The sequence below is a fragment of the Ictalurus punctatus genome, chromosome 7 (genome assembly GCF_001660625.3).
Source record: "Ictalurus punctatus breed USDA103 chromosome 7, Coco_2.0, whole genome shotgun sequence".
Classification (NCBI taxonomy): domain Eukaryota; kingdom Metazoa; phylum Chordata; class Actinopteri; order Siluriformes; family Ictaluridae; genus Ictalurus; species Ictalurus punctatus.
The window spans coordinates 4,492,289-4,509,563 of record NC_030422.2 but is presented as its reverse complement, the minus strand read 5'-3'; the positions used below and the strand labels follow the sequence as shown (position 1 = coordinate 4,509,563).

Genomic DNA, 17,275 nt, shown 5'->3' with positions numbered 1-17,275 from the left:
CCTGATGGTGAACTCATGAACATTAACATTAACCAATGTGAGAGAGGCCTTTAGTTGCTTACAAGTTACCCTGGGTTCCTTTGTGACCTCAGAGACTATTACACCTAGGGCTGCATGATTATGGCCAAAATGATTATCATGATTATTTTGATCAATATTTAGATCATGATTATTCATTAATTTTAGGGCCAACATATTTTGATTGCACTTTCACATTTAAATAAACAGACTGCTGCTTTCACCTCCATGTCGTGCTACATTCCTGCTAATGTACACATCTTTGCAGCAAATTAGACTGATCCTTAAAGTGCATCATCTTGTAGAAGCAAGATATAAATAAAATTGTATCCAACATATAGGATAAGTAAAAATAAAAAGGCCATCAACCAAATGAAAATATGCATCAAAAATCACAATATGCAACCAAATGAAAACAATTCAGGCGAATGCAGAAAAGTCAATAACCGTGTTTGCAGGAGGAGAGTCGCAGCCAAATGAACCAATAGAGAGGTGCAGGGACGATGTCATTCTGAACCGGAACCGGGAAGTTATCATCACACCGCTTCCCACGACAAAAACCCAATAGGATTTTCACATAGGCTTTTGGATTATTGCAAAAGATAAGCTCTGATCAACAAAAGTTTACAACACTAACACGTTTTGTCCATCAAGATCATTTTCAAGTTTGAAGCCTAAATACAATCTGCAAAAATAAAAAGCTAACCATATACTATAAACTAACTAAACCACGGTCGACAAGCTTTCGACAAACTTTTCCAAACTTGATTTGAAACATTTTCCATAATATGGATTTACTCTGTGGATGAATCTTCATCCATGTTTTTTGGGAATTGTGCACAGCGGACCTGAACCAGTTTATCTGCAAAGTTTTTTCCTGTTCGACGTGATGACATTTAATGTTCCTGACAACGTCTGTAGTTCCATTTAGCAACATGTTAGAAACTGTCCTTTTCAATACACGTAAAAGCTTTAAAAACTCACGAGTGGGGTATTACTGGTGTATTTTGTGTCGTAGAACAAAACGTGAAAATATTTTGAGCTTGTGTTCACCACAGACTTTATTTCAGGGTTTTAACCAAAATCCCATTAAAAAAAAAAAGCCCATTGACTTCAAGACAATGGAACCGAAAGGGTTAAAATGCTAACTCGTTTCCAGGTTTTGGCGTACAAAATGACATCATCCCTGCGCCACTCTATGGTGATTGGCTGTAAGTTTAGGAAACGCTTGATTTGATGTGCAGCAGAGTTTTCTATGAGCGGAGGACGAATTTAAACATCAGTATCGCAGTCGATCATGTTCATGTAATCGTGGGCAGTCAAAATCATAATCAAGATCAATATTCAATTAATTGTGTAGCCCTAAGTAGACCTATTGCTCTTGGCGTGATCTTTGTAGATTGGTGGAGTCCAAACTCGTTAAAGATGGTTTTGCAACCTTTTCCAGCCCGATGATCAACGACTAATCCCATGATACACTTCCCAAAACGTGTTGTAACTACCAGACTTTGATAGATCGCTGTTCTTTAAATAAAACAGGGTGCTCACTTACACCTCATTGTCATCCCATACAGTATCTGACAAAAGTGAGTACACCCCTCACATTTTTGTAAATATTTGATTATATCTTTTCATGTGACAACACTGAAGAAATGACACTTTGCTACAATGTAAAGTAGTGAGTGTACAGCTTGTGTAACAGTGTAAATTTGCTGTCCCCTCAAAATTACTCAACAAAAAACATTGACTGAGTTACACATCTGTGGGTGGAATGCCTTGTTTATAAGAGAGGTCAGATGACCATAGCCAATTTAATTTGAGCTGCCAGGAAGGATATAGTAACTCAAATAATCACTCTTTACAACCACATTGGGTTTCACTCCTGTCAGCCAAGAACAGGAATCCGAGGCTATCATGGGCACAGGCTCACCCAAACTTGACCATCACCTGGTCTTTTTCTAGTATTCAACTGTCCAGTTTCAGTGATTCTGTGCACATGATAGCCTCAGTTTCTTGTTCTTGACTGACAGTTAGCTGATGTGTTCTTCTGCAGTTGTAGCCAGTCCAACTCAATATTTGATGTGTTTTGTGTTCTGAGATGCTTTTCTGCTCACCAAGATTGTAGAGTGCTTATTTGAGTTACTATAGACTTCCTGTCAGCTCAGACCAGTCTGGTCATTCTCCTCTGATCTCACTCAATAAGCTGTTTCAGCCTGGATACCCTCCATACACAGGATGTTTTTTGCTTTTCACACCATTCTGTTTAAACTCTTGAGAGTGCTGTTTGTAAAAATTCCAGGAGATAAGCACTTTCTGAAATACTCAAACCAGCCCTTCTGGTACCAACATCCATGCCACAATTAAAGTCACAGAGATCACATTTTTCCCTGTACTGATGTTTGATGTGAACTGAAGCACTTGACCTGTATCAATTTTAATGCTAAGAGCAAATTGTGTGTCTTAATCCAGGACCACTTTTCAGTTTTGATGTTCATGACGATATCCGATTGGTAAATGATGCTACAGTTGAGAAAGATGAGGTAAAGGCATGGTGTGATCTAAACATTAAGTCCAATAACCATTCATCATAATGAACATTTCACATAAGTCTGTTTGACATGGAATCTTGTCCACAGATGTTAATTTGTGTGTGTGTGTGTGTGTGTGTGTGTGTGTGTGTGTGTGTGTGTGTGTGTGTGTGTGTGTGTGTGTTTAAAGACTCATGCAGGAAAAGTGGTTTTGAGGAGCTGGTATGAAAAAAACAAACACATATTTCCTGCCAGCCGCTGGGAGCATTATGATCCTGAAAAAAAATGGGACAATTACACGGTAAATATAAGTTTTGTGCTTTTTGCAGATTAAAATGCATTCACTTGCACTTTTTTTTATGGCAGATTCAAAGATCCATAACATCCATAACATTTTTATGACTTTAGTTCTTTATTGACTAATAGCAATATAAATACACACCTTGTACACCAGCGGTCAGGAGCCTTTTCAGCTGGCAGAGCCATAAAAACCCCAAAAAGTTATATATTTTTCTTTAAAGACCCAGAGAAAGGTTAACACATTTTCTGACGTTTTTATGTCTACTTGTTATTAGTTATTGGCTTTACTATGATTGCATAATTATCAAAAGTGGTAATGTAATAAAGGCCATTACACATTTTGCTTGTAGGTGGCACTTGGACTTCATTTAACTAACTTTAATAGTTTCGTCAAATGGTAAATGAATAAAACATGCCCTATGTAAGTAAGAGTAAATTGAACACTGCTTACCGTTAATGTGACTTCCAAATATGCAAAATCGTCTGTCAATTCGGACTGGAAAATTGAATTGACACACTGGCTTTCGTGCCCCCACCCCTCCACTGTTGAGCCATTGGCAGTAATTTAAAGTCATATATGGTTCACGAACCATAGGTTCCCGACCCCTGTTGTACAGTTATAAAGGGTCACTAATGTGTATTCAATGTATAATTTAATGTAATTGTTATACATTGTATGTTATTTACATAAATTAAAGTTCTGCATGTTAGTGATATGTTTCATTTAACTGTAGTCACTATATAAAGACATTTTCTTCCTCCCTTTTTAGATCCGATGAGGTGGCGCCTTGCATCCATGTTATGTTCAGATTTTAGGAATATATTGCTTTTTTCCCCCAGAAGACCTTCTGCACTAATGCAATGTTATAAATAAATAAAAGATGTTTGCATTTTTTTTTTTTTTTTTTTTTTTTTTTTTTTTGGTATTGAGAGAATTTTTTCTGTTTAGATTTTTCAAGTTAAAGTCTTCTAGGAAATACACACATTCTGATAATTCCACATTCTGTGAATTCTGTTTTCTTGCACACTGTTTAAATGTAATATTGCTTTTTTTAATATGCCAGGCAATTTATTGGTTATTTTATTATTTAGTTATTTATTGGTTATTTTATTATTTAGTTATTTTATTATTGGTTAATTTATTATTTAGTGGTTCCTGAAAGTTTGTGAACAGTTTAGAATTTTCAATATGTCTGCATAAATATCACCTAAAACATTAAAAGTAAAAAAAATAAATAAAAGTAGATAAAGAGAACCCAGTTAAACAAATTATACTTGTTCATTTATTTATTGAGGAAATGATTCAATATTAAATATCTTTCAGTGGAAAAAGTATGTGAATCTTTGCTTTCAGTATCTGGTGTGATCCCCTTGTGCATCATTAACTGCAACTGAATGTTTCCGGTAACTGTTGATCAGTCCTGCACATCGGCTTGGAGGAATTTTTAGGTCATTCCTCAGTACAGAACAGCTTCAACTCTGGGATGTTGGTGGATTTTGTCATGGAAAACAATCTTTCCAGCCTAACAAAAAACTTCAGAAAAAGAGGGTTTGTAGATGTCAAAAAGTAATTAAACTTCATTGAAACAGTAAAGTGAGACAGTCTGCAGAAAGTCTGAATTATACACACACACAAGCCTTTATATACTTTTCTCAAACAGTAAATTTATCTGTAGGCGGGGTATTAATCTTTTCTTTCTAAAAACAAACCAATCTCCATCGCCTTAATAATGTATATATGATATCTTATATTTGTGACGCATGCGTTGTCAGTGGTATTTTCTGAAAGGTTTCATCAGGACAAGGTTTTTACCTTTATAAATTGACCCTTATACATGAATGACTTTCTGGCTTTAGTCCCAGCCTGGTACACTTCATCCTGGAAGTCTGATCTGTTATTTTGACACTGGTTTGCAAGCTTAAAGGGCTTTGATTGGAAACACAGTTTTGGTGAATGTCTAATTGCTAATTTATTGCCATAGAGTGAAGCTGTTGTAGACAAAACACCTGCTGTGCAGTAAAACATAGAAGTCGTCTAGCTCTGAACACACTTAGAATATAACTCGATTAAAAAGTGTTCTATGGTTTTAGATTATGCTTCTAAATATTGATTATACATACAGTATAGGTTATGTTTAAGTAATAATTCTAAATGTTGGTTATGTAAGGGTCCACTCACCGGTCCAACGACGGTATCCAGTGACGTGGTAGAAGGATTCCTGCGTGTTCCTGTCTTTTCTTAAGCGATGCGAATACATTTAGATCATTAAATTTGTTGTTCCAATTCTGTTTGACTCTGTCTTAAATTAAATCTGACTCCAATTGTAAAAACCTCAGTGTTGTATTTGTTTCCTAATTATTTGTAGAACGCAGATCTGTAAATACTTTTGATTTTTTACATTTGATTAATTCTAGTTTATTCTATAGTTTAAATTGTGCTCGTTCATTCGGATTCCATGTCGCTCAGAGTCTCGTACCGGTCGTGTACGCGGATCTCACGGTCACAAACTCACCAGTCCTGGTCATTAGCCAGAGGTAATTGAGTAATACTATTTAGATGGCCGCCCATACTTGCCCTTTTCTAAAAAATTCCTTGCTTAGTCCCCTTAGATAGGAACACTAAATTATAGTAACGTTATTTCTAGTCAGAGGTCATGACCACTAAATTTACAGAGATAGACCAATAATATCTGAGTTAAAATTAGCTTAATATAATCATGCCACAGATTCCTATGTACACTTAACTAGAAAAATATTACAATAATCAGAGGTTCAGACTTGATCCTATTTAGACTTGGTCGATCAACTTTGTTGTCCTAAACGGAAATTTCCTATTGAGCCTGTACACACTAAGTACACTTAACGCCAAGTTGTTAGCCTGGACTCTAAAATCTCAGTTGGCGTGCCCCAATGCTCCACCTAAACCTGGATTTTAGCCTGTACTAACCTGGTCGCAGATTTGCGGTAACAAGGATTTAACGTAATCTACTAGAGACAATAATTTCAGAATAAGTCAGAATTTAACCAAGTCTAATCATTTATTTAACCAGGTACAAACACATCCAAATCCAATAATACTTTTAATAAGAAGAAAAAAGAATTACATTCAGCTTTGAAATTATTCACCCAGTAATTATTTTAATGCCATATCATTCATTCTTGATGAACACATTGGAAAAATTTAAACACATTTGTTTACAACACAAAATAATCTTATTTATTTTGTAATTAAATGCAAAAAGGTAATGCAATAAAAATACATTTATATGAACCTACTGTCAGTAGGCTCTTAAAATATCTGGAACTATTATCAAAAAATATTTTCATTATTCTAACTGCAAATAAATATATACAACACTGCATCCAGTTGTTCTGCTTTAATGCAGAGTAATGGATTTTGTTGTGGTTCACCTCTTAGGACTTCAGTGTAAACAGCACTTATCATACATACAGTTTGCTCAATCTCCACATAGAACCAACTATACTTGTGAGGTGAGTCTTAAGCGAAGTCAATGAAAGTCATACACCTGTCTTTTTATATTTCTCTCCTAAAGAACTGTTACATTTTTCTCAGTAGTCACATAGGTCTTGCTGTAAGCCTAGTATGTATTACAGTATATTCGAACTCCTCTGTAACCCTGACAGTAAGAAAAAAAATCCTGGAATGCTTTACCACAGGAATATTTCCTGTCCGTGTCAGAGGAAACCTTAGACCTGGTGGGTATATTTTTCGGGTCCTGTTGTGTTTGCATACCATGGGTTTTTTTGCTCGTATCTCCCGGTGGAATTGAGCCTTTGTTGAGCCTGTCAGGCTGTCAAAGAGCGACACGGATTCCCCTTCCTGAGTCGGACCTGTCCTGTTCGCACTCCCCTCAGTCCTTGATAGGGATAGGGTCTTTTTTCTGTCCAGTAGAGGGGTTTGGGCGAAGGGTTGGGAACACGTTGTTCCCCTGGGGAGGCAGGGAACTTGAGGGAACTGTCCGGAAGGCTGCCCGCGTCCTCGTCTATACACGTATATATATATATATGTGTGTGTGTGTGTGTGTGTGTGTGTGTGTGTGTGTGTGTGTGTGTGTGTGTGTGTGTGTGTGTGGACATGTTTGAGCTGAGATGTTGGAGATTTTGGAATGGGAATGAGCACAGACACATACAAATAAATTCCATTGTTTCAGTAGAAATTACCCATCTTTAATGCACATTAGCTGCCACTGTATACCTGCTGTTTGTTTATGGGGGTGGGGAATATGGCTCCAGAGGCCATTTACCTGTTTCCCATCATCCTTATGATGTCTGCATAGACAGACCCCCAAGGCTCTTAAACAGACAATAATATCGTTAGATTAGATTGAAATAAGAATGAAAGCGCATCACACTCTCTTGTAGTGTACTCTCTTGCAGTAGCCAGTAAAGATTGAGACATGCACTGTCAACAGCTATTATACTGTAATCTTGTCATCTTGCCCTTGTTATGTCATCTTGTCTCTGAGCATGGTAGAATGAAAAAAGGAAAGAAGTAATTAAAAAGTAAAAGAAAGCAATACCCATGATGCTGAGTGAAGACACAAGTTGGTTAAGTTTAGCAAGTGGAATTTTCCCCCATTTGTCCATTATGCATTTATTCAGCTGCACAACTGTACAGGGCCGTCATTGCCTTATTTTGCACTTCAAAATGCGCCACACATTCTCAATAAGAGACAGGTCAGGACTTCAGGCAGGCCATGCTAGCACCCGAACTCTCTGCTTATGCAACCATGTGCTTGTAATCTGGACAGAATGTCGTTACCCATGCCATGGACACTGACACACCCACATACCATCATAGACACTGGCTTTTGGACCTGACACTGATAACAGCTTGGATGGTCCTTTTCCTCTTTGGCCCAGAGAACATGAGAGCTGTTTTGAAAATTTCCAAAAATTATTATTAAAAAATTATCTTTTTTCTCCCTCTCTCCTTTCGCCGAGCCCCACACGAATTTATGGAGATACTAGAGATCCAGATCCTCTCTGCCTCTGGATGGAGCTCAAATCTTCTTTAATTCCAGACTGCTGGGACTACGGCTGCTCTTAACGCCATACAGACTTCATATAAATCCATAATGAACTTTTTCACACTATCTGTTGTTACCCAGATGAGGATGGGTTCCCTTCTGAGTCGGGTTCCTCTCAAGGTTTCTTCCTCTTAAAACATCTTAGGGAGTTTTTCCTTGCCACCGTCACCACTCAGTGGCTTGCTCAGTTGGGATAAATTCGAACCTTTAATATCTGTATACCATGTTGATATTTCTGTAAAGCTGCTTTGAGACAATGTCTATTGTAAAAAGCGCTATACAAATAAAATTGAATTGAATTGAATTGAATTGAATTATTTGAAACACGATTTCACTGTGCTACTGTCCATCTCAGAGGAGACCGAGCCCAGAGAAGTGGGTGGCGCTTCCGGACAGTGTTGATGTACGGCTTCTGCTTTGCATAGTAAAGCCTTAACTTTCATCTGTGGATGCAGCGGCGAATGGTGTTGCCTGACAAAGGTTTACCAAAGTATTCCTGAGCCCATGTCAGGATCTCCATTACAGACTCATGACGGTTTTTAAGACAGTGATGTCTGAGAGATCGGAGATCACGCACATTCAGAAGTGGTTTTCGGCCTCACCCTTTACTCACAGAGATTTGACAGATTCCGGGTATCTTTTAATTATATTGTGCAGTGTAGAAGGTGACATGCCCAAATTCCTACCGATTTATCTTTGGGGATGTTTATCTCAAAGTGTTCACTGACGCCTCTTTTGGCAGATAGTTGAGCCTCGACCCATCCTTGCTCTTTAAGGACTAGGCCTTTTTTGGAGGCTCCTTATATACTATGATTAGATGATTGCCTCAACTGTTTCACATCACCTTCTCACTTCAACTCGTCACATTGCTATTAGTCCTAAATTGCCCCTGTCCCAACTTTTTCGGAACATGTTGCGTGCATCAGTTTCAAAATAAACGTTTACCTTCAAAAACTATGCAGTTGATTAGGTAAAACATCAAATACCCTGTCTTTATATGTTTTTTGTTTAAACACAAGTCAAATTACATTTATAAATCACTCCTCTTTGTTTTTATTAGCATTTTCCATACTGTCCCAACTTTTTCTTGATTGGGGATGTATATAATAAAATGTTTGCTAATGCCATGCCATCATGCTATTATAGTAGCTGCTGTTTTGTGTTATAGCATCCTTACATTTTCTGGCTGGACCAGTTATAAATTTATGTCCTGGTGTATGTATAGGGCCCCAACAATGGTTCAAGCCCACCACCCTAAGTCTGCCCCTGTCTATATGAGTACTCTTGGAACAGAGTTTTTATTTTTTTGTCTTTTATTAAGACAAAAGGCAGGGTCAGAACATTCCAGGTCAACTACCAGTAACTCTCTGAGAATACAAACTTTAAATCACATTCTAATAATATGGTTAGGAAGGCAGACATGGTCAATAAGTCACAAATCAGAGGGCAGCAAAAGGCAGAAATGAGGCGAGGCAAGGCAAGGCAGAGTTTTACACAGACTTTAGACTATCAAGACAAAATCAGAACTTACACAAGTGAGGGGACAAAATATAAAGCTTTATAACAAAGCTGAAGTCCATATGCTTTATATAAGGAACAAACAGGAAATGACAATAAATAACAAATAATTCTTTCAAAACTCATTGGACGGGCGCCCTCTGGTGGTCTGGTAGAGGATTGACCAAGCTGGATGTTACCAGTTCTCTAGTGGAACAGGTTGATTTCTACGTGTTTTTGTAGGACTGCATGTACTTGTTGTACATATTCATGCTTGGTCTTGGACTAGATCAGGACATCATCAGTGTATGACATCGATTCAGAAATTCTCTGAAAGACAGAAGGAGCATTTACAAGCCCATCAGGCATAACCAAGTATTTAAAATGACCTGAAAGTTTCTTGCAGTCCATTTGTAATCGTACAGTTGCTATGCTAACTTTGAGAGATAAACTAATTTCGATTTTGAGATTTTTAATTTCGTAATGATTTTGTAATACTTTTGTTCTATGCATGGCTTCTATACTGTAGTTGTGCCACTATAAGTCCTCTGCAGGATGCTGATTTGAAGACGAAACATGAATGACGAATCATGATATGGTTACAACCAGTATATTCCAGAAAAATACTACTACAGTGAGGCTTATCACTTATTTATACACACACAATCATATACAGGCAGATGCTGATACAGATGTGGAGTATACTAAATTTTGTTGCCTTGTTCCTGATAGCTTTACTCCTGAAGAGGAGTGTCGTGAGCAGCCATCATTACTTCCGGTAAAAGAATTAACACCTCTACTTTAGTTATTACAGTAACTGAATATGAATACATTATTTGCAATGAACAAATAAAATGTTCTGAACAGACACAAATACAATCACAAATAGGAGATGCACTATTATTTGGGGTGGGGTGGGGTGTTAAATCTGCATACAGATGCAGATACACTAAACAATTATAGATACAGATAATGTCATTATGTTGAACCCTTAATAGATATAGTTAGGTCTATAAGTATTTGGACAGTGACACGAGTTTCATTATTCTGCCTCTGTACACCACCACAGTTTTTGTGATTTGAAATGAAGCAGTGATTGAAGTGTAGATTTTCAGCTTTAATTCAAGAGGTTTAACAAAAATATTGCATTAACTGTTTAGGAATTACAGAGATATTACAGAGACTTTTACAGAGTCCCTCCATTTTCACAGTGAACTGAGTAATTGAACAAACGAATACACTTATAAATATTATTATTATTATTATTATTATTATTATTATTATTATTATTAATACTTGAATACAAATCTTTTGCAGTCAATGACCTACTGACATCATCAAATGCTTAGTTTCTTCCCTTGAGACGATTTACCAGGCCTTTACTGCAGCCTCCTTCAGTTGCTGCTTGTTTGTGGGTCTTTCTGCCTTCAATTTTGCCTTCAGTAAGTGAAAAGAATGCTTAATTGGGTTGAAGTCATTTAAGAACATTAAATTTCTTTGCCTATTTCGATTTGCACACTCACTCTATTTCGCTTGCAGTGTTCTGCAATTCTATAATCTGCCTGAAGAAATAGGCTTCCTCTTGGTCAGGTTCTTGGTCCTAAGATTTGCACCAGATAAAATGAATCTTCTGCATCTTAGTACTGCAACAGATGTTGGAACAGCTTGGTTATATGGATTATCCAACCACTTAACGACATTTCAAAACATTACTGTTTAAATAATTGTACAAAACTGCTGCCAAGTAAATAAATGTGAATCTACACCACTGCTCTTCTTAGGAGAAAAATAACATGAAAATGTTGTCAAAGGAAGTCTCACTAATGGTGTCTCATTAATGGCTCTCCTGCACTATTCTTTTTATATGCTATCCTAGTTTCTCTTTTGTTTGTTTCTGGTCTCCGGTGTTCCTGTGTGTGCATGTTTATATATATATAATATATATATATATATATATATATATATATATATATATATATATATATATATATATATATATATATAATTATTATTATTAAGTTGTATATAGTCAATATTATTACTAAGTACTATATATATTATTTAGTATGATCACTTATTATACCATAGCACTGTTCAGTTCTTGAATCTGATTGGTCAGAAGGTGTTGATTAATTTTCTGTAACAGCGTCAGCGCTTTGTAAGTGTCAGTAAGATTTCCACTTTAGGAAAGTCTCCAGGACAGAGGACTTTTCTGGTTTTCTTAGTTTTCTGGTTTCTCACTAGTATGACAATGTGCGTTTATTTGTTTTGTTTTGTTAACTTAAAGAAAGAGGAAAAACGTGAGGTTACTGAGGGAACGACTATAATGTAATTCTGTGTTTAATTTCTTACCAACCTGCAACTGTTTTGTTGATACATGTATTGTAAGTATATAGTGATCAACTTAAAATCATCAACTTGTTAGTTCTTTGTAAAGTCTGATCAGTCTCTGTTCTTTAAACCTCTGTGGCACTGAATTAACTTTTATAGATGCTCTACGCCACCATCACACCACAAAGAACTGATGCATGCCTGTGCATAATCAAATCATGTACTGTGTTTATGTCTCTTAAATTTATTCTTAGACAGCGGTATCAGCATAGCTCATAGCTTATTTCCAGCAGCTCATCACATGAGTGAATAGAAATAGAAAGCGAGAAATGGTTTCATTGAATAAATCAGTTTTAATAAATCAAGTGCTTCAGTGTGCTCACGTCTCTCCATTACATACCAGCTTTAAAATATGACTATTTTTTAAAATATTTAAGATGCCATAAAAATATTACTGTTATTGAATCAAACTACAGCTAAAAATAATATTTAAATCTAATAAGTATAATAATTACATCAAGCATTTTGTTTAAGTTATCTTAAATAAAAGACAGGCACAAATGCTTTTTAAAGGAAATTATTTTAAAAGCTGTGTTTTAATCATTTATAATTACATGTCAAACACTGTTTAATAAACAAAGTGCTTTAGACATGAGCAAATAAAAGAACACACAAAACTGTAGCTGTAAAAAGATATCGTGCATTATAAGAGAGCAAAGAATTAACACTACACTCTAAATAAAATGTGCTCCCTAGTCAAGCTGTCTTATCAGGTAACTGGTCCCTGCGGCAGCTTCAACCTGAATAAATAAAATATATAGAAAAGACCAACATTAATGTTTCACATTACACAAAACATACAGTAGGGTGCGTGTCAATCAGCTCCCTAGATCCCTAGGTGGTGAATCAGTATATGGTGTACATGAGCTCGGGCCCTGGTAAAGACCCTGACTCACTACACATTAGGACACTAATGACTCAGTTTCCGGTAACATGATTACGTACTCGCGTTGTAAAACATCACCACTGGTACTTAACCACAACATGCAGGATGGACATCTTTCTAACATTATGTCATATTCATTTGTCTGTCATGGTACTTCAAGTAGGATCGTAGACTAGTTAGTAGATTTTTTTAAAATCATTTAAAAAAATGTTGTAAAACATCACAAATAAATCATCATCAAATAAAGTTAAAAATCGCTAATGTAAGTAATCATTTGAGATCTACAACAACAGCATTCGTCCGCCATATTTTTCGATCAGAAAGGCTTCTGAAAACATGGCGTCATTTTCAGTATGGGAAAATAGTGAACGTCTGTGCTCCTTGGTTTTCGTGGTGCATTGTGGGATTTTTAGGGAGCGAACGTTCCAGTGCACACTGGTAGGATTTCTCAATTGAGACAGCCCTTCAAATGGTCCACTCCCTGATCAGTGTCCTGACTACTGAACTATGGAGCTGATTGAGACGCACCCATAAACTCAAATCCATTACCTCACAAACAAGTCTATAACTTCTGACTGCAAATTCATGACAAAAAAAAAGTTTTGTTCAGTCATGTGCTGATTATTTTAAACAGGCGCAAGAACAGAAATATGGAATGAATATAATGAATAATATGGATTAACAATGGTGGCTACACACTGATTTACACCGCAAACATTTTATGGTTACGCTATGGTGACAGAGTTTTTCCGTACCCGAATTCAGTTTTCCTGAAAGTCTATTCAAAATTGCATAAATGATGCAAATAAACAGTTTTTTTTGTTTGTTTGTTTTTTGCATTTTGGTGCATCACTACATTAAAAAACAACAGGACTTAACAGTGTGTGGTAGAAATGCTAAATGTTATGTTATGATTATGATTTCTGATGAGATTGATATGAGAACGTGAGATTTAAACCACATACAGTGCCCTCCATTAATATTGGCACCCTTGGTAAATATGAGCAAAGAAGGCTGAACAAAAGATCAAAAGTTTAAACAATAAAGACAAATTTTCACAGCCTTCTTTGCTCATATTTACCAAGGGTGCCATTATTATTGGAGGGCACTGTATGTTCTTGAACCGTGTAAACAGTTTTTGGTCCTGGATTCAGACTATTGGACCTTATGGTACTACGGCAGCACTGACTACACTGTAAGCACAGATACACACTCGGGTCTGTTTTTGATGGAAATCGTCTAATCTGACCTGTATTTCATCCGCCAGTTTGAATATAGTGTCCAGGTCCACTTTCTCTTTGTCTTTCATGTCACTCGTCCTGGACTCTGGAACATCACCTGCTTTCCAGTATGGATCCTGATCAATCGGATGAGCGTATCTGACTGAGTGGCCCTGAGGAATGAGTGGAAACATTCATATTAATATTATTTACACATCAAGGTTCTACTTTTAACTGTTTGACCTCCCAGCATTCCCTTCATACTGCAACATGTACCATCAAACCTTAACATGCCTACACTGGCTAAAATAACGACACTAGCCATTTTTAGTGATCAGAACAGTACATGAACTTAAAAAGGTTTCTCAGTTCTCACAGGGTAATAGCCACAAGGAGAGTAGGAAGCAGCTGGTTGTTGAAAGCATGGCACTTTTGAATCCAAGACGTCTGGGCTACAGCGCTGATACACTGGGGGTGGGAAACATTGAACTGAAATTAAACTACACGTCAGAATAATGCTCTATACTACAGTATTTACTAAAGTAGCGTGCAAATCGAATGCTTAAACTAATTAAGGCTGAGTTCACAACTATTATAAAGGCGACAAAATGTATTAAATCATCATCACCTGGTGTGTGAAACCCGTGCTGTGAGTGATGAGGTTTGACGCCCTGCTGCATGTGCATGACGCTGGAGGGATGTGCACTCGACGAGTCCACTGGGAAGTGGTGAGACACAGGGACAGGCACAGCGTCGTTAGTGTTTGTTTAATGTAACTGGAGAAGGATCACCATGGCCCACTACAAATGCTTGGGAGGATTTGGACGTTCTGTCGCAGTCCTTCTCCTGCTGAGGGCCATTACAGGGAAGGTGGTAAGGGGTTCCCTGATGTCCAAGCAAGACTGAACCTGAACAGATAGACAAGTCAAGTATTAATAAACTAAAACTACAGATGATGATCGAGGCCACAAAGTTATCCAGCTGGCACTGTACTAGCAAAATGACGTACGCTTTCTCTTTATATTTGTCTATTTTCTCTTTTTTCTACACATTCCTATATAAAGTTAGATAAAGTTGTTACTGAAATGAATGAATGAATGAATATATTCTGTCTATTCCTTTGATCTGCTTGTTGAAACACTACCAACCTGTTTTCATTAAGCCAGAGGTTTCCTGTGGCGAATTCAGCATCATATGATGGAAATGTTTTGATTTCCTGCTGGTCACCTCTCTCCCGGCGAGCTTGGCCTTGTTGAGAGGCGTGAGTCGCTTTAGTTTGACTAGAAGCTCAGGCTTATCCCGTTTGAAGAACGGGTTGTGAAAGTGGTGCAGCTGGGCCTTAATGGATGAGACGTTGGGATGCTTGTCTGAGACGTCACGGTCTATGCGTTCTTTTCTGAAACCGTACAGGTTCAGCTGGCGAATGAAACTGACGAAATCTGTCGTTCTGAAGTACTCAGACAAATGCCTGGGTTGGGACAATAGCACTTCAGCTTCGAAGGCTTGCTGATGGACAAGTATTCCTTCCCCGCTGGCGTCCCACCAGATTGAGTGAATCTGAGGATCGTTCACCAAACGCCACAACTTGGCAGGGAACTGGTTGGGGTTGATCAAGGTGACAAAAGTTGCTTCATCGATTTCCATGCCAGCTAAAAAGATTTGTAGCTAGCTGGGTGAAAAAAAGAGACTGAATGTAACAATTACTCTCTAGCACTAACTAGATAGTAGGTGGCTAGCTAACACATAACACATTCATCTTCAGTAACAGCTGAACATCACTAACAATAACAAGCTATAGCATTAATGTAATCAAAATTGACCATTAGAGTTGTCAAGCAACCTGACCATAGCCTAAATATTCAAACAAAAACAGACCCAAAATAATTTCTAAGAGCTACATGATCACGTGTGAAATATTTCCTGTATATGAGATCATACACCTGCTATGTGGTTCCTTTTGGGAGTTCTCTGATCCCTTATCGCTTCTCAGAGCTGTTAAAACTGGTCAGGAACCGTTATGCGCATGCACCAGCCTCGAGCGTTTAAATTCAGGAGACTGGGCAGGTGGAGGCGCTGGACAAATTCATGAATATTCAATGAGCTTGCGTGTATTTATCCAATCAGAGTAACCCGTGCCTGTGACGTTGTCCGATCCCAAAGTAAAGTCCTGGTGCGTATTAACATGTATCGGAAAATAGTGACGATGCTACTCGGCATGTTTTGTAGGAGAAACGCTGAACGTTTAGGTCAGCAGTGGCAAACATACTGCCTGCGGGGTCTCTGTTATTCCTCTAGCAGGAAAAAAAGCTTTAGGCCATAAATTATGACAAAATGTGCTAATGTATAACTCTTCATTAGCAAACCAAAAATGTGAAGCTGTGGCCCTGTGTCTCTCCAACGAATTTAGGGCTTTCACAGCAACGGGGTGAACACGTGTTAAATAACAACTGTAATGTTTTGTTGTTGTTGATGTTTTATAAATAATTTTAACGAAATGTGTTTTTATTGTATTACGTATTATTTTAGTGTGTATTGATCCCCCACTTTAATATAAAAGTCAGTTCAAGGTTCCAGGTTGGAACTCTACAATATGGTAAACCCAACATTTTAATTGAATTGCAGTCTGTTTGTCTTTTGATGTTTATGTGTGTAGGCTCATCACTCAGGTATGATTATATCAACCTATGACAAAACAATGCTGTGCTGTACACTTTTAACTTTTCAGTGGATATTACAGAAATTCCCGAGTTCATAACAGTCAATCATGATTGATTGAGAAATCTAAAATGTATATCCATCCATTTTCTATACCGCTTGTGGTTCAGCACAAGCGCTTCAGAGCGCTCTCATTATTCTATCCTGCTTTATTCTATCCTGTATTAACCATCTTTCTGTAATAAACCTTTTTACCTTCAGAGGACTTCAGAGGTCTGCGAGTGTTGTCTAATTTCTACGACAATTTGGCGGCTCCTGGCTGGGCTGCGTGAGTCTTTCAGCTTTTCTGGACAACTGTGGCCTTACCACTGAGTGGTAGGAATCATCAAGAATTTAGAATTTAGAATTTAGAATTAGAATTTTATGAAGTTATTGTGTATTGCTGTCATAGTGTATTACTGTGATTGTGTATTGCTGTCATAGTGTATTACTGTGATTGTGTATTGCTGTCATAGTGTATTGCTGTCTGTGTGGAAGGGAGTCAATGATATAAGACATGTGCGCATTACATTGAGAGAGAAGTATTACATGGAGCGATTTCTTATAAGAAGTTCCAGGAACTTTACCTCTGCGACGGCAGAGATATTGGTGTTTCTTAGATCCCAGCTTCAAAACTAAGATATATACTGACAGGTGTATATATATATTTTGCGGTGGGTTATCATCAAG

At 37.3% G+C, this 17,275-nt stretch overlaps 1 protein-coding gene across 1 annotated transcript; it reads right to left on the bottom strand.

The window, feature by feature from the left end:
* Positions 1-14,647: 14,647 nt before the first annotated feature.
* Positions 14,648-16,923, bottom strand: LOC128633004 (heat shock factor protein 5-like). Its single transcript, XM_053681457.1, has 3 exons — positions 16,802-16,923; positions 15,040-15,560; positions 14,648-14,799 (listed from the first exon to the last, which is right to left on the bottom strand). The coding sequence occupies exons 2-3, from the start codon at positions 15,533-15,535 to the stop codon at positions 14,648-14,650; spliced, it is 648 nt and encodes a 215-aa protein (XP_053537432.1). The 5' UTR covers positions 15,536-15,560; positions 16,802-16,923.
* Between the last annotated feature and the right edge of the window lie 352 nt (positions 16,924-17,275).